This window comes from Pan troglodytes, chromosome 5, assembly GCF_028858775.2.
Source record: "Pan troglodytes isolate AG18354 chromosome 5, NHGRI_mPanTro3-v2.0_pri, whole genome shotgun sequence".
Lineage (NCBI taxonomy): Eukaryota > Metazoa > Chordata > Mammalia > Primates > Hominidae > Pan > Pan troglodytes.
Genome location: NC_072403.2, coordinates 130,406,135 through 130,430,414, shown reverse-complemented (window position 1 = coordinate 130,430,414; position 24,280 = coordinate 130,406,135). Strand labels below are relative to the sequence as shown.

Genomic DNA, 24,280 nt, shown 5'->3' with positions numbered 1-24,280 from the left:
CGCCCCTCTCATCAAGTAGGCCCTGATATCTGTTGTTCCTTTCTTTGTATCTATGTGTATTCGATGTTTAGCTCCCACTTTTAAGTGAAAACGTGGTATTTTGTTTTCTGTTCCTATGTTAGTTCTCTTAGGATAATGGCCTACTCCATCCATGTTGCTTCAAAGGACATATTATTCTTTTATGGCTATGTAGTATTCCATAGTATATACACCATGTATATACATAGTATATACATAGTATTCCATAGTACCACATTTTCTTTATCCAGTCTACTGTTGATGGGCATTTAGGTTGATTCCATATCTTTGCTATTGTGAATAGTGCTGCGATGAACATGTTGTGCATGTGTCTCCGGTAGAATGATTTATATTCCTTTGGGTATATACCCAATAATGGGATTGCCATGTCAAATGGTAATTCTGCTTTGAGTTTTTGGGAAATCATCACATTGCTTTTCACAGTAGCTGAACTAATTTATCCTGCCAACACTGTATAAGTGTTCCCTTTTCTCTGCAACCTCGCCAACCTCTGATTTTTTTTTCTTTTTAGTAATAACCATTCTGACTGGTATGAGATGGTATCTCATGGTTTTGATCTGCATTTCTCTAATGATTAGTGATATTGAATGTTTTTTCATATGCTTGCTGGCCGCATGTATGTTGTCTTTTGAGATGTGTCTGTTCATGTCTTTTTCCTTCTTTTTAATGGGGTTGTTTTTTGCTTGTAAATTTGTTTAAGTTCCTTATAGATTGTGGATATTAGACCTTTACTGGATGCATAGTTTGCAAATATCTTCTCCTATTCTGTAGGGTGTTTGTTTATTCTGTTGATAGTTTCTTTTGCTGTGCAGAAGCTCTTTTGTTTAATTAGGTCCCATTTGTCAACTTTTGGTTTTGTTGCGATTGCTTTTGGAGTCTTCATCATGAAATCTTTGCCAAGGCCTGTGTCCACAATGATATTTCCTAGGTTATTCTCCAGGGTTTTTATAGTTTTAGGTTTCATAATTAAGTCTTTAATTCATCTTGAGTTGATTTTTTGTATATGGTATAAGGAAGGGGTGCAATTTCAGCCTTCTGTGTATGGCTAGCCAGTTATTCCAGCATTGTTTATTGAACAGGGAGTCCTTTCCTTTCTCTTTTGATTGTTTTTGTTGACGTTGATGAAAATCAGGTGGTTGTGGGTAAATGGTATTATTTCTGAGCTCTCTATTTTGTTTCATTGGTCTGTGTGTCTGTTTCTGTACCAGTACCATGCTGCTTTGGTTATTGTAGCTTTGTTGCATAGTCTGAAGTTGGGTAACGTTATACCTCCAACTTTATTCTTTTTGCTTAGAATTGCCTAGGCTATTCAGGCTGTTTTTTGGATCCATATGAATTTTAAAAGTTTTTTCTACTTCTGTAAGGAATGTCATTGGTAGTTTGATAGGAATAACATTGAATCTGTAAATTGCTTTTGGCAGTATGAACATTTTAACAATATTGATTTTTCTTATCCAGAGCATGGGTTGTTTTTCCTTTTTTTTTTTTTTTTTGGAATCATCTCATTTCTTTCAGCAGTGTTTTGTAATTCTTGTTGTAGAGCTCTTTCACCTCCCTAGTTAGTTGTATTCTTAGGTATTTTATTCTTTTTTGTGGCTATTGTCAATGGGACTGTGTTCTTGAATTGGAAGTTGTTGGCATATATGAATGCTACTGATTTTTGTTCATTGATTTTGTATTCTGAGACTTTGCTGAAGTTTATCAGATCAAATAACTTTTGGAGAGAAACTATGGGGTTTTCTAGGTATAGAATCATATAGTCTGCAAATAGAAATAGTTTGACTTCTCTCTTCCTATTTGTATGCCTTTTATTTCTTTCTCTTGCCTGATTGCTCTGGCTAGGACTTCCAGTAATATGTTGAATAGGAGTGGTGTGAGAGAGCATCCTTGTCTTACTCTGGATTTCAAGGGGAATGCTTCCAGCTTTTGCCCATTCAGTATGATCTTGGCTGTGTTTTTTTTTTTTTTTTCATACATGGCTCTTATTATTTTTAAGTATGTTCCTTCAATGCCTAGTTCGTTGCACAAAATATTTTTCTTTTGATTTTTTTCAACCATTTGAAAATATTAATTCCGGTTTTAGTTTGCAGGCTGTGAAAAAACAGAGTGAACTGGATCCCCACTTTACATGATGTCTTTCTTAGAGGTGTGCTAAAGTTGGCAATATGATTGTGGGTTTATGTCTCCATTTATTCTTAATAGTTTTTTCTCATGTGAGATATACTATTAAATGTGTAAACATTTGTGATTATTTTATCTTCGTGGTAACTTTTATCTTTTACCTTATAAAGTTTTATAAAACTTTATTTTTATTTAATGATTTTTTTTGGCCTGGATTTTATTACATCCAAGAGTGATACTGTCACTCTGCATCTATTTTTTCATGTTAGCCAGTATTGTGCAAGAACATAGTTTGCAAGCCACAGTAGCTCCTGATCTATAATAAAACAAAAGAAAACATTAACATTTATATTGTGCTTCATTTTCAATAACTTTTAGTCTGAAGGTTTTAAGGCAATTGCGCTTGGCTTTCCTCCTTTTCCACAATCATATATTAATGTACTAAAGCTAAGACAGTGCTATCTAGAACTTTAAAAGTAGATATTTATGTATACTCAAAGTTGCTATGGCATCATAGTCAGAGGGAAAGGGCTTTTTCTCCTCACTGCTTTTGGGCATAATACTTGAAACTTAATAGATAATTGATACTAGTAAGAATTTTTTTTTTTTTTTTTTTTTTTTGAGACAGAGTCTCGCTCTGTCGCCCAGGCTGTAGTGCAGTGGTGCGATCTCGGCTCACTGCAAGGTCCGCCTCCCAGGTTCACGCCATTCTCCTGCCTTAGCCTCCCGAGTAGCTGGGACTACAGATGCCCACCACCATGCACAGCTAATTTTTTTGTATTTTTAGTAGAGATGGGGTTTCACAGTGTTAGCCAGGATGGTCTCGATCTCCTGACCTTGTGATCCACCCACCTCGGCCTCCCAAAGTGCTGGGATTACAGGCATGAGCCACCATGCCTGGCTGATACTAGTAAGATTTTATAAGTTGTTAGCCTATGTGATACATATAAAAACACTCATCAAATGTGTAAGAGAAGATAATTTTGTCTTATAAATAAAGGCAGAAAACCTTTAACATTTGCAGACACATTAAATTGACAGTTTTTGAATAACTTCTCTGTAAGATTGTAATGTGGAAATGTGAGGAAGAATTAATTTGAACACATCTAATTCCCTTACCACTATTCCACCTTTGTTTAGGACTTTCAAAAGATAAATGGTTCCGGGGTAGATACCTGATTTATTTCCACATTTAGTGCAAAATGATTCTGTGTTATTTCTATCAGATTTTCTTTTAGCTCTGTCAAGACTGGAACCTAGACTGTCAATTATAATGAAAATACATTTTCATTAGTTGTTCCTTTTCTGTATGCCTTTAGTAGTGTATCAGTTGTTTATAGAGAATGCAAAATCATAAAGGTATAGTTGCCTTGCTGTTTGAGACTTCACAATATGATTTTTTTATTCTTGAATTTTGCTAGGTACTTCAAATTCCATTCTATAACTTCATTTAATGTAGTATAGATGCTGGCTTCATTATAAAAGCCATTCTCCTTAGAAGGTAAAATGTCTCCGTAACTGTCATGTTTAGAGGTAGGTAGATACACATGGATTTAAAAAATTACTTTTAAGTCAACCTACAGCGTTTGGTAGGATGTCAGGTTTTGTTCTCTCTTTTAACTATTTTATGAATCAGTGTTTAAGTTTAGTAAGGAAGACTATCATAAGGAAGACTGCTGCTGGTTTGGTAAATTTTAAATATATTGTATCTTAATTACAGGGAAAGGAATCCTTTTTCTTTATTCCTGTTTTCCCAGTTTCAGAGCTCTCAATTTTTGTTTATTTCTAAAGGGTTTAGATCAAGGGAGTTACAACACAGAATAATACATTCTCGTATTTTGTTTTGTGTATATTTATGGAAGTATTTGGCAAGTACTTTAGCAGTCCATCCTGCCAATGGTTCAAAGTGCTATGAAAGCAAATAGTGTTGTCAGTTGCTGTTTCTCTTTATGCCTAGTTGTTCCTTCTGTTTAATCTTTTTCTTGATGCCAAGAAACGTTAAAAAAAAAAAAGAAAGAAAAAGAAAAGAAAAGCCACTTTCTTAAGGTAATTGTCAGCCATGGGAAATTTTTTTTAGCAGATGACTTGTGAAGAGTAAAGTAGTGTTAATGTCTTCTTGAGAAGATCATCATCTGTTGCCTAGGTACTTGTCTTACTGAAATAGGCACAAGATGTATAAGGTGAAACATAGCTTCAAATAATATGGTGTGGATGACTGCTGGTGTGTGGTCATTGGAAATAGAGAATCTACCTATTTTAGATCTTTGGAAGAGGAGACCATAAATCCTTAATCTAGCCTAGAAGATTTTTGTTAGGCATGCTAATAATATACAAAATAATATAATATACAAAAACCAATACTTAAAGTACATGTCAACTGTTATTAGGATTTAAATAATGTATAACTCAGTAGGTAAATAAAAATAGATATTTATTTTTAATCTCCCAAGTAAATGAAATATTAGTATTATAAATTATAGCAGATTTAATAATTAACCACATCATTTTAAGCATTTCCAAATCCTACTTTGAGTTTTGGAATTAGTGATAATGCTCTTTTGTTTAGCTTTTACTAGCTTTAATAAATTTCCTGTTTGAGCCACAGTTTGACAAAAGAGATTTTATCGAATGACTTACCCATTAAATTGATAATCAGTAGGTAATGCAGAGTTTCATTAAGTAGAGAGTTTCTGTTAATAATATTGTTTATAGTGTTAAATTTTTTCTCACAGTCTGAGAACAGTTACTTTCAAAACAGTTTTCTAGTCCTTATGATGAAATTTGGAACACCTAATTAGGCCATAGTGCCACAGGGAAAACCCCAAGACTGGGGTTCAGCCTGGGAGGCCACATGGGTTCTTGGCTTTGTGCGGGAAGGAAAACAGCGAGCCGACAGTACAGGGAAAGCAAGTTTGTTAAGAAAGTAGAGCCGGACGCGGTGGCTCATGCCTGTAATCCCAGCACTTTGGGAAGCCGAATCGGGCAGATCACCTGAAGTTGGGAGTTTAAGACCAGCCTGACCAACATGGAGAAACCCCCGTCTCTACTAAAAATACAAAATTAGCTGGGCATGGTACTACAGCCAGCTACTCAGGAGGCCGAGGCAGGAGAATCGCTTGAACCCAGGAGGCAGAGGTTGCGGTGAGCTCTATCGCGCCATCGCACTCCAGCCTGGGCAACAAGAGTGAGACTGCGTCTCAATTAAAAAAAAAAAAAAAAAAAAAAGAAAGTAAAGGAATGAAACAGTGGCTGCGCCACAGGCAGAGCAGCCCTGAGGGTTGCTGGTTGGCTATTTTTATGGCTGTTTCTTGATCATATGCTAAACAAGAGGTGGATTATTCATGAATTTTCCAGGAAAGTGGCAAGGAATTCCCAGAATTCTCCTTCACCTTTCAGACCATATAGGGTGACTTAAGGATTTTGCCATGGCCTTTGTAAACTATGTTATGGCACTGGTGGGAGTTTACTTTAGTATTCTAATGTATTATGATTAGCATGTAATGAGAAGTAAAGATGACCAGAGGTCGCTTTCATGGCTGTCTTGGTTTTGGCAAGTTTTGGCCAGCTTTTTTACCCCATCCTATTTTATAAGCCAGGTCTTTGTGACCTGTATCTTGTGAAACCAGTTCTGCTGCAAACCTGTCTCAATAGTAGAAGCAGTGGAACAATGTGGTCCTTAAGATCAGGTGCTCCTTTGTTGGGCTGCCTGGGTTTGAATGTTAGCTCTGCCAATTAAGTATAAATAAGATTGTAGGTAGTGTTTAATTGGGAAGATTTTGCGGGACTGACTTGTACAAGAACTAGCTAATCAGAAAGGATGCCTATTTATGGATGGAGCGGGGTCCTGAAGGTCTCTTGTGCTGGGGAGTAACTGTGTTATTTGTTGGATCATGGGGCATTCTGGAGAGTGGCCTGGACAGTGAAAGAGACAGTCCGCACAGTGGTGTAAACAGCAGTTAGTTACCAACCACAGTGAAACTACTTCAGTATTCTAACAGCTAACATTATCTGTACTGATGCATACTGGCTGAATATCAGCCCTTATTGTATATTAGGCAAGGGAGAGAATGAAATTCAGAGGCAGATGTCTAACCTGCCCCTGTAACACTATGTGTCACTTTTGAAATATCTTCCCATCTGACAAAAGTATGTGCCTTCTTTTCAACTGATCTCTATCCTTAGTCTGTTCGTCCTATCCTGTCTCCTGCATGAAACATCCCATCCTAATATTACTTGACAGTCATCTCAAAGAGTTAATCTGTGACTGGTTGATGTTATGCAATTACTGGTTTATTTTGAAGGTCTTATTAATAGCATTTTTGGAAAGTAAAGGATAAAAATATCACTACACATTTGAATTCTCTTGAAGTTGCTTTGTGGTGTTTATACAACATCTTTTGGCTTGCCAAAGAACTGTGTTCCTATTTGATTTACCAGTTATACTAGGTTCCTAGAGATGATATAACAGAGTATCACAAATGAGCTAGCTTAAACACCAGAAATTGTCTCACAGTTCTGGAAGTTGAAAGTTAGAAATCAAGGTGTTGGCAGAGTTGGTTCCTTTGGATGACTGTGAAGCAGAATTTGTCCCATGCCTCTCTCCTAGCTTTTGGTCTTTGGCTTTCCTTGTCTTGTAGATGTGTCATTCCAATCTCTACTTTCATATTCACATGGCATTGTCTCTGTGTCTCTTCACATAGTCTTCCTTGTGTACGTAGGTCCAAAATTTCCCCTTTCTTTAGGGACACCAAACATTGAATTAGGCCTTACCTTAAGGAGCTCATCTTAGCTTGACTCATCTGCAAAGACCCTATTTCCAAATAAGATCACTTTCTGAAGTTACAAGAGGTTAGGACTTCAACTTATCTTTTTAAGGAATACAGTCAAACCTATAACACCAATATTTTTTAAATGTTTGCTGCTTTTTCAACGGAAGAAATATAAGGATATCTGCCATGTTAGTTTCTACCGTTGGTTTATTTAAATATCTGAAACCTTTCTTACATTCTAAGCAATTTTTTCTAAGTGATATATTTCATCCAAATTATCTACTTAGTAGATGGTTATATTTTCTATATTTTCCATTTTCTATGGATATACTTACTACTGTTGTAGAAAAAAATTGGGTTCTTGTCACATGACCAGGGAGGATTAGGCATGCAGACACCTTGAAGGGTGATTGGAAAGGAATTTATTGGGTGAAAAGGAAAAAAGAAACAGACAAACAAACAATCATCAAAGCAAGATAGAGCCCTGCTAACAGGTCCTCCACCTCACAGATTGATTTCCAGGTCACCAGGTGAGCTGAAGAGAGCAGGCTCCTCCCCTGCATAAGGCAGGAATTCCCCGTGGCTCCACCCATTTCCCCCAGAGCGCATGTTGGGCTCCAGTCAGCTATGGGCATGCCCACATGAGCCCTGGGCAGGTTTCCTCATCTGCACAGAAGCATCTGCACACTTGTGGAGTGGGTCAGAGATTCTCCAAGGACCCCTTTTTACCTGCCTAGGCATTTGGTTGTCTCACTACTGAGTGAAAGTATTTGTGATTTTGAAATTTTAATGTAAGTAAATGATGATGTGATGCATGTCAACTTGAAGTCTGAATACTACAGATACTGCTTTTATTTTCTTGTGGAAAATCTCCTGCTAATGTTTGTCTAGTTAAGCCATGGCACATTCCTACATTGTATTACTCCCTTAATGATTAATCTCATTTCCAGAAAACTTCCACTTCCACTTCCACAAGGTAATGGGAATAAGATCTTATATGGTTTTGTTTGTTTGTTTGTTTGTTTGTTTGTTTAGACAGAGTCTTGCTCTGTCACCCAGGCTAGAGTGCAGTGGCGTGATCTCGGCTCACTGCAAGCTCCGCCTCCCGGGTTCACGCCATTCTTCTGCCTCAGCCTCCCGAGTAGCTGGGACTACAGGTGCCTGCCACCACGCCTGGCTAATTTTTTGTATTTTTAGTAGAGATGGGGTTTCACCGTATTAGCCAGGATGGTGGTGATCTCCTGACCTCGGCCTCCCAAAGTGCTGGGATTACAGGTGTGAGCCACCGCGCCTGGCCAAGATCTTATATAGTTTTATAATTTGCCAGGATAAACGTTCTGTTGTCATTAATTCTTCATTAGATGTATACATTTCCTTTAGAACTTCCTTGAAATTGTCCAAGTTATGTTGTATTCATAGTGTGATTTCCGAAAGTATTAAAAAATCAAAGAGGGAGTTCTTTTTTTTTTAATATAAATCTTTGGGAAAATATGATAGTATATAAATATTTTCTTTAAATATTTTAGTATACTAATTGTGTAAACATGTTTGTGCAGGTTTTGACTGGATCATCTCGTCAAAGTTATTCACCTGGCTATCAGGATTTCAGTAAGTGGGAATCAATGTTGAAAATAAAAGAAGGACTTCTAAGGCAGAAAGAAATTGTAATCGATCGGTGAGTCTATTTTAAATTATTAAATATTTCAGGCCTACAGAAATTTAGATTAATGAAACAATTAACTTTATGTCCACTACATAGAATTTAAGATCTAGAACCTTACAGACTTATTGATGTCACATCTCTGCCCCTCCTCAATCCCAATCCTTTAAAGAAGTACTATTAGAACTGATGGTTTATCTGTCTGATTTCTGTCATCCCTCCTATTCATTTTAGTGAATTATTTCATTATTTGGAAGCTCCATTCTGTCTTTTCTGTACGTGTAGCGGGTTAGCTGCAATGCTAATCAGCTATTAGAGCTACAAGATAATGTCTTCGTGTTTTACCCTTGAGAACTATCCAGTTGGAAAGCTAATTTAAAGCAGTCATTTCCTTTAATGTATGCTAGGTCTGAAGCCACAGAAACTACAAAAATGACGAATGTTTAAAATGAAATGACTTATAGTTAAGAATTATGGCAGTTTTGGGGGACATTCTAAAATGTTTAAGGGTTTGAGTACCTAAGCTCTGAAAAAAAATTATTTATACTTAATAGACAGTCTCCTGAGTGTTGTGAGCAGTAAACCTTCATGTTACATCATTATATTTTCTTTAACGTATATTCTACATCATTTATGTATGCTTTTGGGATAATTAAATATGTTGTATATCATGATAATTGGGAAGCAATTCCAGGAGGCTTTTTTTCTTAACCAGTGCTCGTAATTACTTATTTTCATATGCTTGCATAGGATAACGCAGTAGGTGTTTTAGCCTTAAAATTCTAATTTCAACCTTTAAACGCATTTAATAGTTGAAATTTCACAAGATTTTGCTTAGAAATTTAGCATTGTTAATGAAGATCTACTGGAATATAAACTAGACCACAGACATCTGCATTTTCTTGTTCTCCACTATATTCCCCCAATTTTTTTTTTTTTTTTGGGAGTCTCAGTCTGTCGCCCAGGCTGGAGTGCAGTGGTGCCATCTCAGCTCACTGTAACCTTCACCTCCCAGGCTCAAGTGATTCTTGTGCGTCAGCCTCCTGAGTAGCTGGGATTACAGCTGTGCACCACCATACCTGGCTAAAGTTTGTATTTTTTAGTAGGGACAGGGTTTTGCCGTGTTGGCCAGTATTGTCTTGAACTCCTGGCCTCAAGTGATCCACCTGCCTCGGTCTCTCAAAGTGCTAGGATTACAAACATGAGTCACCATGCCCAGCCTATTCCCAACATTTTGAAAAGAGCCTGGTATTAGTATATGCCTTAAAACCTGATACTTCCATACTTGATAAATGAAGGATTGTGGAAGATAGTTTTAATTGATTTTAGGAAAAAGCTACTTAAAAATATTAGTTGTTTCTGGTACAAGTGAATGTTATATACGAATAAGTACAGGCCCAGTTGGATGTGTATTTTTAATACCTATAATTTAATATAGGTGCAATTTTATATAATTGAAATTAATATTCGCTCTTGTTGCCCAGGCTGGAGCGCAATGGCATGATCTCGGCTCACCACAACCTCCACCTTCTGGGTTCAAGTGATTCTCCTGCCTCAGCCTCCCAAGTAGCTGGGATTACAGCCATGTGCCGTCACGCCCAGCTAATTTTGTATTTTTAGTAGAGACGGGGTTTCTCTATGTTGGTCAGGCTGGTCTCGAACTCCCAACCTCAGGTGATCCACCAGTCTCGGCCTCCCCAAGTGCTGGGATTACAGGTGTGAGCCACCATGCCCGGCCTGAAATTAATACTTTTAAAAAATGGACTAAAGTTCAGTTTTACTTACATGGATTTGCCCTCCCTCAAACAATGGAAATCAGTTGATGTTATTTTTTTTTGAATACCATTCCATTGGATATAAGTTAATAGAAAATGCAGAAAATTATTGACATAATATAATAAAAAATATATTTCTCAATTTTATATATTGTAGAAGCAGACTAAGGAATAATTCAAAATAACTCAAGTTGCTCATTTGGCTAATTCTTCAGCTAGGCTTATTTATGCGTCTGTGGTAGCAGGTGGGGGCTGGGTGGCATAGGATGGGCCACGGCAGGATGGCTTGTCTTACTCCACATGTTCTGTCATCCTGCAGGAGGCTAGCCTGGGTTTGTTTGAGTGGTGGCTGGGTGGGATTCTAAGAAAGAATGAAGCATACGAAGTCTCTTGAAGCTTAGACTCAGAACTGGCTCAACATCACTTCCATTATATTCTGTTAGTCACTAGACCAGTAGTGGACTTCACTTCTGGCCAGTGGAAACAGCAAAATCACGTTGACAGGAGGCATTAGTAATATAGGAAGGGTAATAATGGAGGCATTTTAGTAAATAACCTACCCAGTATCTTAAATAATCTTTGGTTTCTTTATGAGTTTATTATAAAGTTTTTGATAATCAGTGCATTTGATATTGTATAAAACAGAAGAGAAACTAAGCAGCTTTTGTTTCTAAAGCAGCATAACTGTCATTTAAAAGTAAAAATGTTTGTATATACAAATTTCTATAACATATATAGTACTTAAATTGGAATCAAATATATAACATTTCTGTTTTTGAAGAAGCAGATTAGAGTAATGGCCTTTAAAATGTTGATGGCACATGTAGAGGCTATTTCAGAGCCAGACTTCATGGGATTTGGTGTCCAATTGGATGGAATTGAAAGTAAACCTGCCGAACTTTTTACTTTGGGATATGGTGTGGTCAGCGATACCTTTCAAATCACTTAACTAAAAATTATATGTTGTATGTTACTTCTGAAAATATATTATCCAAAATTACATGAGAAAAAATGTGTTTTTTTTTCACACTGCGTATAACTTTCATAGGAGGAGACTGGATTATTAGGTTAAAGCAGAGAAAATGGGAAAAATAACTGCTATAGAAACTGTTCCTAAATGCTGCCCATCTCATGAGAAAAAGTGTAGATTAACTTCAGGAACAATTCAGAAAAACATTTGCCACTATAACCATTTAGGTGATTGAGTAGTGCTTGACCTTTTGCATTTCGATCTCCTTAACTGACTGGGTGAAGGAGTCTCACCACTTAAGCAAAAATGAAGTTTTTTGAAAGTTTAGCTCGTAAAAGTAGAGTTTGGGATAGTGGTTACTGGAGGCGGGAAGGCTGGGGGAAGTAGCGAATACAGAGAGGTTGGTTAAGGAATAGAAAGTTGCAGCTAGATAGAAGTTCTAGTGTTCTGTTGCACTGTAGGGTAACTATAATAAACAATAATTATATTTTTTTCAAATAGCTAGAAGAGAGTAATTTGAATGTTAACAGCACAAAGAAATGATAAAGGTTGAGATGATGGATATGCTAATTGCTCTAATTTAATCACTATACATTATATACATGTATCTAAATATCACATTATACCCCACAAATATGACAATTATGTCGATTAAAAAATACATATTTTCAAAACGTTCTTAAATATATAGAAATAAAATTGGTTTTGTATCCTGCAATCTAATCTCACTTATTAGTTTAAGTAGGTATTTTTTTGTAGATTCAATAGGATTGTTTACATAAATGATCATGTTGTCTGTGATTAAAGGTGGATTTACTTTTTCAGTATAGAGTCTTTTTATTTCCTTTTCTTGCCTTCTACTGAAGTAAACAGAGCCTCCAATACAGTGATGAATAGAAGCAGTGAGGGTAAACATCCTTTTCCTTCTCTTGTCCCTAGTTTGTTTTAGGTGAAAGTCTTCAGCCTTTCACCATTAAGTGTGATGTTAGCTGTTTTTCGTAGTTGCCTTTTTTAGATTGTGGAAACTACTTCTATTCTAGGTAGCTGATGAATTTTCAGATGTAAAACCTACCATGTTATTCCTGGGATATACCCGCTTGGTTATGATGTGTTTTCCTTTTTATCTGTCTTTGGATTCCATTTGTTAAGAATTTTTACATTTATATTTATAAGAGATATTGGTCTGTATTTTTCTTTTCTTGTAATGTATTTATCTGGTTTAGATATTGGTCATGCTGGCCTCATAGAGTTGGGAATTATTCACTGGTTTTTGGGGTACCTTGTGTACAACTAGTATTTTTTATTTCCTAAACTTTCAGCAGAATTCTTCAGTGAAGACTCCTGACCCTCCTGATCTTTCTGTATTGAAAGGTCAACGAAAAACCCAATTTCTGTAATATACATAGGGCTATTTAAATACTTTGGAAACTCTACTTTGGGTTTCATTTGTTCTTCTTTTTCTAACTTGTTTTTTTGAGATGGAGTTTCACAACCCCCCCGCCACACACACACACGCACACGGAGTTTCACAACCCCCCCGACACACACACACACACACACACACACACACACAGAGTTTTGCTCTGTCACCCAGACTGGAGTGCGGTGGCGCGATCTTGGCTCACTGCAACCTCCGCCTCCCGGGTTCATGCAGTTCTTCTGCCTCAGCTCCCGAGTAGCCCGCGACCACACTCAGCTAATTTCTGTATTTTTAGTAGAGACAGGGTTTCACCATGTTGACCAGGCTGGTCTCGAACTTCTTACCTCGTGATCTGCCTGCCTCGGCCTCCCAAAGTGCTAGGATTACAGGCATGAGCCACCACACCTGGCCCTTTTTTTTTTTTCCTAACTTCTTAAAGTGGAGGCTGAGATAATTTGAGAGCTTTCTTCTTTTCTGGTATAGGCATTTAGTCTCTTGGACCACAGTGCAATCAAATTAGAACTCAGGATTCAGAAACTCACTCAAAACCACACGACTGCATGGAAACTGAACAACCTGCTCCTGAATGACTACTGGGTAAATAATGAAATTAAGGCAGAAATAAAGATGTTCTTTGAAACCAATGAGAACAAAGACACAATGTACCGGAATCTCTGAGACACATTAGAGCAGTGTTTAGAGGGAAATTTCTGGCACTAAATGCCCATAAGAGAAAGCAGGAAAGATCTAAAATTGACACTCTAACATCGCAACTAAAAGAACTAGAGAGGCAAGAGCGAACAAATTCAAAAGCTAGCAGAAGACAAGAAATTACTAAGATCAGAGCAGAACTGAAGGAGATAGAGACATGGAAAACTCTTCAAAATATTAATGAATCCAGGAGGTGGTTTTTTGAAAAGATCAACAAAATAGATAGACTGCTATCCAGACTAATAAAGAAGAAAAGAGAGAAGAATCAAATAGATGTGATAAAAAATGATAAAGGGGATATCACCACTGATCCCACAGAATTACAAACTACTATCAGAGAATATTATAAACACCTTTACGCAAATAAACTAGAAAATCTAGAAGAAATGGATAAATTCCTGGACACGTACACTCTCCCAGGTCTAAACCAGGAAGAAGTCAAATCCCTGAATGGATCAATAACAAGTTCTGAAATTGAGGCAGTAATTAATAGCCCACCAGCCAAAAAAAGTCCAAGACCAGACAGATTCACAGCCAAATTCTAACAGAGGTACAAAGAGGAGCTGGTATCATTCCTTCTGAAACTATTTCAAACAGTAGAAAAAGAGGGAATCCTCCCTAACTCATTTTATGAGGCCAGCATGATCCTGATGACAAAACCTGGCAGAGACACAACAAAAAAAGAAAATTTCAGGCCAATATTGCTGATGAACATCGATGCAAAAATCCTCAATAAAATACAGGAAAACCAAATCCAGCAGCACATCAAAAAGCTTATCTACCACAAACAAGTCAGCGTCATCCCTGGGATGCAAGGCTGGTTCAACATACGCATATCAATAAATGTAATCCATCACATAAAACCAATGACAAAAACAACACGATTATCTTAATAGATGCAGAAAAGGCCTTCGATAAAATTCAACACCCCTTCATGCTAAAAACTCTCAATAAACTAGGTATTGATGCAGTGTATCTCAAAGTAATAAGAGCTATTTATGACAAACCCACCGCCAATATCATAATGAATGGGCAAAATCTGGAGGCATTCCCTTTGAAAACTGGCAGAAGACAAGGATGCCCTCTCTCACACTCCTCTTCAACATAGCATTGGAAGTTCTGGCCAGGGCCATCAGGCAAGAGAAAGAAATAAAAGTATTCAGATAGGAAGAGAGGAAGTCAAATTGTCTCTGTTTGCAGATGACATGATTGTGTATTTAGAAACCTGCGTCGTCTCAGCCCAAAATCTCCTTGAGCCGATAAGCAACTTTAGCAAAGTCTCAGGATACAAAATCAATGTGCAAAAATCACAATCCTATACACCAATAACAGACAAACAGAGAGGCAAATCATGAGTGAACTCATTCACAATTGCTACAAAGAGAATAAAATATCTAGGAATAGAACTTAAAAGGGATATGAAGGACCTCTTCAAGGAGCACTACAAACCACTGCTCAAGGCAATAAGAAAGGACACAAATAAATGGAAAAACATTCCATGCTCATGGATAGGGATAATCAATATTGTGAAAATGGTTATGCTTCCCAAAGTAATTTATAGATTCAATACTATCCCCATCAAGCTGCCATTGACTTTCTTCACAGAATTAGAAAAAACTACTTTAAATTTCATATGGAACCAAAAAAGAGTCTAGATAGCCAAGACAATACTAAGCAAAAAGAACAAAGCTGGAGGCATCACGCTACTTGACTTCAAACTATACTAAAACGCTACAGTAACCAAAACAGCATGGTACTTGTACGAAGACAGATAGACGAATGGAACAGAACAGAGGCCTCAGAAATAACGTCATACACCTACAACTATCTGATCTTTGACAAACCTGATGAAAACAAGCAATGGGGAAAGGATTCCCTATTTAATGAATGGTGTTGGGAAAACTGGCTAGCCATATGCAGAAAACTGAAACTGAACCCCTTCCTTACACCTTAAACAAAAATTAACTAAAGATGGATTAAAAACTTAAGCATAAGACCTAAAACCATAAAAACCCTAGAAGAAAACCTAGGCAGTACCATTCAGGACATAGGCATGGGCAAAGGCTTCATGTCTGAAACACCAAAAGCAGTGGCAACAGAAGCCAAAATTGACAAGTGGGATCTAATTAAACTAAAGAGCTTCTGCACAGCAAAAGAAACTATCATCAGAGTGAACAGGCAACCTACAGAATGGGAGAACATTTTTGCAATGTATCCATCTGACAAAGGGCTGATATCCAGAATCTACAAGAACTTAAACAAATTTATAAGAAAAAAACAACCACATCAAAAAGTGGGTGAAGGATATGAACAGGCACTTCTCAAATGAAGACATTTATATGGCCAACAAACGTGAAAAAAAGCTCATCATCACTGATCATTAGAGAAATGCAAATCAAAACCACAATGAGATACCATCTCATGCCAGTTAGAATGGTGATCCTTAAAAAGTCAGGAAACAACAGATGCTGGAGAGGATGTGGAGAGATAGAAACACTTTTACACTGTTGGTGGGAGTGTAAATTAGTTCAACCATTGTGGAAGACAGTGTGGCAATTCCTCAAGGATCTAGAACCAGACATACCATTTGACCCAGCAATCCCATTACTGGGTATATACCCAAAGGATTATAAATCATTCTCCTATAAAGACAGATGCACATGTATGTTTATCGCAGCACTATTCACAATAGCAAAGATTTGGAACCAACCCAAATGCCCATCAATGATACGACTGGGTGAAGAAAATGTGGCACATATACACCATGGAATACTATGCCCAGCCATAAAAACGGATGTGTTCATGTCCTTTGCAGGGACATGGATGAAGCTGGAAACCATCATTCTCAGCAAACTAACACAGGAGCAGAAAACCAGACACCACATGTTCTCACTCATAAGTGGGAGTTGAACAATGAGAACACACTGACACAGGGAGAGGAATATCACACACCAGGGCCTATCTGGGGGTGGGGGTCTTGGGGAGGGATAGCATTCGGAGAAATACCTAATGTAGATGATGGGTTGATGGGTGCAGCAAACCACCATGACACGTGTATACCTATGTAACAAACCTGCACGTTCTGCACATGTACCCCAGAGCTTAAAGTATAATAAAATAAAAAATAAATTTCTAAGTTCTTCTTTATCAATATCTTACAAATTTTAATTTGTTTGGTTTTCATTTTTGTTCACCTCAAAATACTTAGTTTATCTTCTGATTTCTTCTTTGACCCTAAAGTTATTTACAATTATGTTACATTGTTTCCAAATACTTCAGGATTTTCTAGAATTCTGTCTGTAATTGTTTTCTGATTTAATTTCACTGTGGTCCAAGAATATATTCTATATGAATTGAATTCTTTTAAGTTTGTTGGTGCTTGTTTCATGGCTCAGAAGATCATCTGTTTTAATAAGTGTTTCATGTATCCTTGAAGAGGGTGTGTATTCTGCTGCTTTTGTCTTTTGTGGGGAGTATTCTAGAAATTCCTTTTAGTACAAATCAGTTGATAGTGTTTTTGTCTTATATATTCTCTTGATTTTCTGTCTACTTGTTCTATTAATGTCAATTATTGAGATCCAGGTGTCAAAATATCCAATTACAATTGTGGATGTATCTGTTTCTTTTCTGTTTTATCAGTTTTTTTGCTTCATGTATTTAGACACTGTGCTCTTAGGCCCAAATGTCATGACGTCTTAATGAATTGATCTTTTTATTATTATTAAGTTATAATTTTTGTCCCTGGCAATATTCTCTGCTCTAACAATCTGTTTTGGCCTGGCAAGTTGGCGCACATCTGTAATTCCAACACCAAGAAGTTGAGGCGGGAAGATCACTTGAAGCCAGGAGTTTGAGACCAGCCTGGGCAACATAGTGAGATTTCACCTTCACAAAATTAAAAAAAAAAAACTTAGCTGGGCACAGTGGATCCTATATATAGTCCCAGCTATTTGGAAGGCTGAGACAGGAAGATGGCTTGAGCCCAAGAGTTCAAGGCTGCAGTGAGCTCTAATCACACCACTGCCTTCCAGCCTGAGTGACAGAGTGACACCCTGTCTCTAAAATAGAAAAAAAAAAAAAATCTGCTTCTACTAATATTAATATAGTTACTCTGGCTCTCTTTTGATTATTTTTAGCACAGGTTTTCCTCTTTTTACTTTTAACCTGTTTGTGTCCTTATGTTCAGAATGGTTTTCTTTCTCGTAGATAGTACATAGTTAGGTCCTACTTTTTATCCATTCTGCCAATGTCTGCCTTTTGATTGGGAGTATCTAAACCATTTACATGTTGTGATTATTGATATGGTCAAGTTTAAATCTCCTATATTGGTATTTGTTTTCTTTTCTTTTTTTTTTTTTTTTTTTTGAGACAGTGTCTTGCTCTGTCTCCCATGCTGAAGTGCAATGGCACGATCTCGGCTCACTGCAACCTCTGCCTCCCAGGTTCAAGCCATTCTCCTGCCTCAGCCTCCCAGGTAGCTGGGACTACAGGCATGCATCACCATGACCAGCTAATTTTTGTATTTTTAGTGGAGATGGGGTTTCACCATGCTGGCCAGGCTGGTCTTGAACTCTGGACCTCAAGTGATCCACCTGCCTCAGCCTCCCAAAGTGCTAGGATTACAGATGTGAGCCACTGTGCCTGGCATTGCTATTTGTTTTCTTATTGTCCCATCTGATCTTTGTTCCCCTTTGCCTTGTCTTGAATTAATTGAATATTTTTTTACAATTCCTGTTATCTCTTTATCGGCATGTTAGCTATACCTCTATTGTTATAATGATTGCTTTAGAGTTTATAATATATTTTAAAGTATAGCAGTCTATCTTCAAGTAATACTATACTATTTTATGTATAATGTAAGAATCTTATAAAGCATAGTTCCATTTTTTTCTCTTCTAGCCTTTGAGCTGTTTTGTCATACATTCTACATCTACAAAGGTTGTACAACGTGGATATAAATTTTTTTTTTGCCTCAAACAATTTATGATCTTTTAATGAGATTTAAATAATAAGAAAAATATCTTATGTATTTATTTGCCCATGTGTTTATCATTTCTGGTATTCTTCTTTCTTTTGTGTAAATTCAGGTTTTCATCTGGTATATTGTTCTTTTACCTGAAGGTGTTCCTTTATCATTTTTTTTGTAGTTGAAGTCTGGGGTGATCAATTCTTTCAGCTTTTACGTTTCCAAAAAAGATCTTTATTTAACCTTTAAAAAAATATTTTCTGTGGGTGAAGTATTATAGGTTAACAGGTTTTTTTGGTGTGCTTTTTGTGTTGTTTTCAAATTTTTTCTTATGTCAAAAATTTTAGGTTGAGAGCTTTTAAATTTTAGTACTTAAAGTACTTCATTGTCTTATTGATTGCATTATTTCAGTTGAGAAATTTGCCATCCTCTTCATCTTTGTCTCCTTGAATGGATTTATCTTTTTTCCCTCTGGTTGCTATTAAGATTTTATCACCGTAATCTATTTGATTTAGATGTACCTTGTCTTAGATTTCTTCATGTTACTTTTATTTGGGGTTCACTGGGCTTCCTGAACCTATGGGTGTATAGTTCTCATCAGATTTGGTAAAATTTGGGCCTGTTTTACACAAATATTTTTTTCTGTCCCCTACTCCCACCCCCTGCCACCTTCTTACCTCCTCTTTAGAGATTCCCATTGTACCTATATTTGGCCTCTTATAATCTCGCAGCTCACTGATACTATGAGCAAAAGTTTTATTTCTTTGTCCTTTTTTCTCTAGTGTTTCTTTTTAGATAGTTTCTATTGCTGTTTTTAAATTTACTGTACTTTTGTGCTGTAATGTCTAATGTTTTAATCACCATTCAGTGTGTTGTTTGTCATGTATGTCTCCTCTTAACATGTTCGTTCATTCTTCTAACTTAAGCATATGAATAGTTATAATAACTGATTTACTATCCTTGTCTATTCTAACATCTCTGTCGGTTCTAGCTCACTTTCAGTTGATTGGATTTTCTTATTATTATGAGTTACATTTTTTCTGCTTTTTTTGTACTCCCAATAATTTTTTGATGCCAGACATTATGAATTTTAACTTGTTTTTGATGTTACATTTTTGTATTCCTGAACTTTATTCTAGGAAGCAGTTTTTGTACTTGCTTTTAAGTTTTGTTAGGTGGCATTAGAGCTGTTTTATCAAGGGTTATTTTTTCCCCACTGAGACAAGACTCATCTTACAAACCCTGGGTTTCTCAGCCTCAGCACTGTTGATTTTTTTTGGATCAGATAATTCACTATTGAGGGTGGCTATCCTGTTCATTGTAGACATTTAGTAGCATCTCTGGCTTCTGCTCACTAGATGCCAGTAACATTCTGCCCCAGTTGTGAAAATTGAAAATGTCTCTGGATGTTGCTAAATGTTAACTGGTTTCAAAACTGTCCCCAGTTGAGAATTGCTGATGCCCTGGGAATCATGAAGCTTTTTATTCTGGCAGTTGGGAATAGCCAGTAATTCCAAGGCACCCTGAAGCACTGTTCCCTGCAATATTTTTTTTGGTTGCCCTTCCACTCTACACACACCGTCGGTAGCTTCCTCATGCCTGTATTAATTAGTATTCAACCTAGTGCCCAAGGGTTATCGAGTACTGTGAACTAACTACAGCTGCCTTGGTTTCTCCAGATTCTCAGCTTTGTCTCTTCAATTCAGGGAGACCACCATTCCTGTGCTGGGGCTTGAAAACTCTCTCAGCAGGAAGTGCAGTCAGTCATAGGGCCCACCTCATTAGTTACCTATCTCTAAGAGATTACTATTCTTAATTGCCTGGTGGCCCAATGCCTTGAGAGTCTTCACTTCCTATATTTTGTCTTTTTTAAAAAATTGTTTCAGGCATGAGGGCGAAACTAGTCCCTGCCTGCTACTCCACCTTGGCTGGAAAAGGAAGGGTTTTTTTTTTTTTTCTTTCTTGTAAAGCTTTAAATTATTTGAAAAGTGTTATATGACGAATCTCTCCTGACTTATCTCCTATTTAATGTTTTATGTGTGGATTTTCTTAAAGGTTAGCAAATTTTAGAAATCATCCTGAGTAGAACAAGGTCTTTTGATGCAACCTGAAACATACAACTTACTTGTTCCAAAAGTTACTTTGTAAGTAATTTTGGAAAACATCAAGCTATTTGTTTACTCATACTATCTTTATTATTCTTTAAAAGCTCTCTCCTTCAAAACTTCATTATGAGAGTTAATAAATTTTTGAAGATGAGAGATACTGCATACAAAGCTCTTAGCATCATGCCTGGCACAAAACAGTTTTAAAATTTCTAAGCATACATATTTACAGAAATTAAATAACTTGCTTAAAGCAAGCTATGAGTTGTTGAAGAAAGCAAGGTGTGACTGTTAGAATCTAAGAGGAATATTAAAGGAATCTAAGAGGAATAAGCTCCTTAAGGTTCTTTTAACTATTAGAAAATTATAACTCATAATGTGACCTTAATTTATGTTTTGCAGGCAGAAGCAACAAATTACCCACCTGCATGAGAGGATAAGGGATAATGAATTACGGGCTCAACATGCCATGTTAGGACATTATGTAAATTGTGAGGATTCTTATGTGGCTAGTTTGCAGGTAAGATTACAGAGGATTTTGTAGCTGTTTTAGTAGTAAAGCTTGTGTTAATAATATACTTATCTTGTAATATAAGGACATTTTAAATCAACTTAATAGTGTATTCACATGATTTATATTTATTTATATGTGTGGCAAAGGGTGTCCAACTACAGCCTTCCATCTGTCCAGATTGCACACCCCTCTCCACACACATACAGGAACTACTGTTGTCAGTTTCTGGTGTATCCCTTCCAGAGTTGATGCATATCACAAGCAGATATAAGTGTGTTTTATCCTTCTTCTGCATTTAAAAAAATATAAGAATATGTACATTATCTGGCACCTTGCTTTTTTTTAAATGTTATATACAATTATATAACACACAATGATTATTTCTCTGTCATTACCTAGATAACACCCCTTTCCCTTGCTTTTGCAGTTACACGATCTTCTGTTTTATGGAGATAGCATAATTTATTCTACCTGCCCCCTACTCATCAAAATTTGAGTTGTTTTCAGTTTAGGGTTATTGTAAATGATGTTGTAAAGAATAACCTTTTATAAATACTATTTTGCTCATATGCAGATATTCTTGTAAGTTACATTTCCAGAAGTGAAATTTCTAGGTATTGAGTTTGTGATTTTTACTGATACTGTCAAATTGCTCTTTAGGAGAGCAGTGTATAAGAACTCTCACCGTCCCACTCCCCAACTCCCAGCCATGCTAACAGAGTGTGTTATTAAACTTGGATTTTTGCCCTTCTAGTAGGTCTATATAAAAGAAAGGGGAGATTTATCTCCTTATGGTCATATGGTTTTAATATGTATTTAATATGTATTTCTCTTAAGAGTGATGTTATATTTCTTTTTATAAATTTAAGGGCCCATTCACATTTCTTTTCATATCCTTTGATCATTTTTTATGTTAGGTTTTAGGTTTTTGCTTATTGTTTTTTGGAGCCCTTTATATATAAAGGAAATTAGCTTTTTGTCTATAATTTAATTTGAAAATAAATTTTCCAATTTTGTCTTAATATTTTGTTTATATTATTATTTCTTTTTCCTCTATGTAATTTTTTCTACAATGAAGTCTGATTCCAATGAGTATTTTATAAATGAATCTCACCTTTACAAATGAGCCTATTTAACCAAACAGTGACATAACATCCACTGTGTTAAATTCTGATGTCACAAAAGTGAAAAATAGTTCCTGCTTTCATGGATCTCAAAACTTACAGAGGGAGAGACCATATAGGAAAACAAGTTTGTCTATTCCTTCTAAATTTATTTGTATTCACTGTAGGTAAGACAGTGTCTACGCCATATGAATAGAAATGTAAATGAGGTTAATTTTGCCCATAAGGAGAGTATAGTCTAATTGGAACACAGATATAGAGTCTATGAGGCCCGTTAACAAAATTTATATGACTGGAATGGCTACTTTCCTTAATTATTACTCAGTTTTAAAAAGAGCTTCCTTTAAAACTTGTTTGCATGTTTATTTTTATATAAACTTTATATTGGTTTATTTCCCAAAGAAAAAGACTGTTGGCGTACTTATTGGCATCTAAAGTGAGGCCTGATAACTTTGTGGTGGTATATACTTCTATTTGTGGATGTTGTTATTGTTTTTCTCTTCATTACGGCCTTTATTCCTAGATTTTAAGTTAAGTGGAATTGTTTCCTTCATCATATCTTCAAATGTGTTATTTATAAATACTAGAGACATTGGTATATTAAAATCAGGAAATATTGATGAGAAAATAACTATCAGATTTTCTTGAGGCCAGAGGCATTTAACATAGAGACTCCAACTTGCCTTTTATACTTTAGTTATGAATACATCATGTTATAATTTGGTCTCATCTTGGACTTCTGTCACATGATAGCAAGGCTTTATAGTGAGTACTGAGAATAATGTACAGTTATTTGAAAATGGTATTTCTATACTATGGAAGTAGTGTATCTTGCTTTGGTAACAGCATTTTAGTAGAATTGTTCAATTTCTCTAACATTCTGTCATTCGGAATAAAGGCTTTAATTATATAATTATCATATTACCGAAAGCATGTAAAAAATAGGTATCTGAAGGATGAAGCAAATGTTCTTTTGACACAGCATCAGGCCAGTAGAGGGCTCTCCAAGCCAGCGTGCAAGGACAAATAAAAATAATAGTATTTGGAAGGATATGTAAAAGGGGTTGTTAAAAATATTAGTAGGATTTTGAAGTATGTGAGGAATTGAAATATTATTGAGAAATCTGATTTTAAAAGATGAGAGCAATTCGTAAAAGAGAATACAAGGAAAATCTTAATACTAAATGGGTATGATAAATATATAAGATAAACTTCTATCAATGGATAGATACAGAGAGCCAATAAAATGGTGAGGGTTAGAAGAAACAGCAGATAGAGTAATAAAATATTTCTTTAGCGAAGGATTTTTTTAACCTTGGATCTTTGAATGATGTAATTTTTTATGCATAGCATTTTGTATAGGTACATTTTTCTGATCCATAACATATTCATCCTAATTCTATAGACACTAGACAAAGAAAATTATGCTTTTAATAATAATTATTGAAATTAATGTGTATTCTAGAGTAAATAAGTCAGTAAAATAAAAGTAACATTTTTAAATGAATTTATAGATGGAAAACATACTCTTAATAAGTAACTTCTATTTGCTTATTAAAAATTTGACTAACCTTACAATTAAGATGACCTTAGAAGTAGATATCACTCAGTCTCATAGGTAGAGAATGAGAACCATGTCTTTATTCTAAAATCCAAACTTTCTGGATAGTTTTAATGGTAGATTGGTAGAGCCAAGGAATAGTTTGTATTTCCATTTATACCTAAATGTCCATCTGTGGTTAACAGGCCTTTGTGGAATAAACCAAATATGAAGGACCCTTTTTCTTTACTTAAATTGGAGAAGAAAGAGGTCTCTTCTTTCTGTATATATGTGTACCTTGGAAAGACCAACCAAATAATAGTTACTATTATTAAGTTTCATTGTTGCATCATTTCTTTTCTTTCCATTTTATTCTTTTTCTTTCCATTTATATCATTTTTTTCTATTTTTTCTTCAATTGGTTTGTTTCTACCACCAAGTCTGTACTAATGAACATTTAATAAAATGAGTCCCACCTTTACAAATGAGCCTCCTCAACAAAACATTAAACATCTAATGTGTTAAATTCTGGGAACACAAAAGCAAAGAATGGTTTCTGCCTTTAT

The 24,280-nt window shown here is 35.9% G+C and overlaps 2 protein-coding genes across 19 annotated transcripts in view; one reads left to right on the top strand and one right to left on the bottom strand.

Moving 5' to 3' along the window:
- CEP85L (centrosomal protein 85 like) overlaps window positions 1-24,280 on the top strand; it is a 245,024-nt gene that overhangs the window by 177,907 nt on the left and 42,837 nt on the right. For all 18 annotated transcript variants that reach the window (XM_024357387.3, XM_024357393.3, XM_024357383.3 and 15 more), the window contains 2 exons: window positions 8,486-8,604; window positions 20,939-21,056. In XM_024357387.3, the coding sequence (XP_024213155.1) occupies window positions 8,486-8,604; window positions 20,939-21,056 (237 nt within the window). The remainder of the gene's footprint in view (window positions 1-8,485; window positions 8,605-20,938; window positions 21,057-24,280) is intronic.
- Window positions 1-24,280, bottom strand: part of PLN (phospholamban) — a 54,240-nt gene that overhangs the window by 28,323 nt on the left and 1,637 nt on the right. The gene's annotated exons all lie outside the window — the stretch shown is intronic.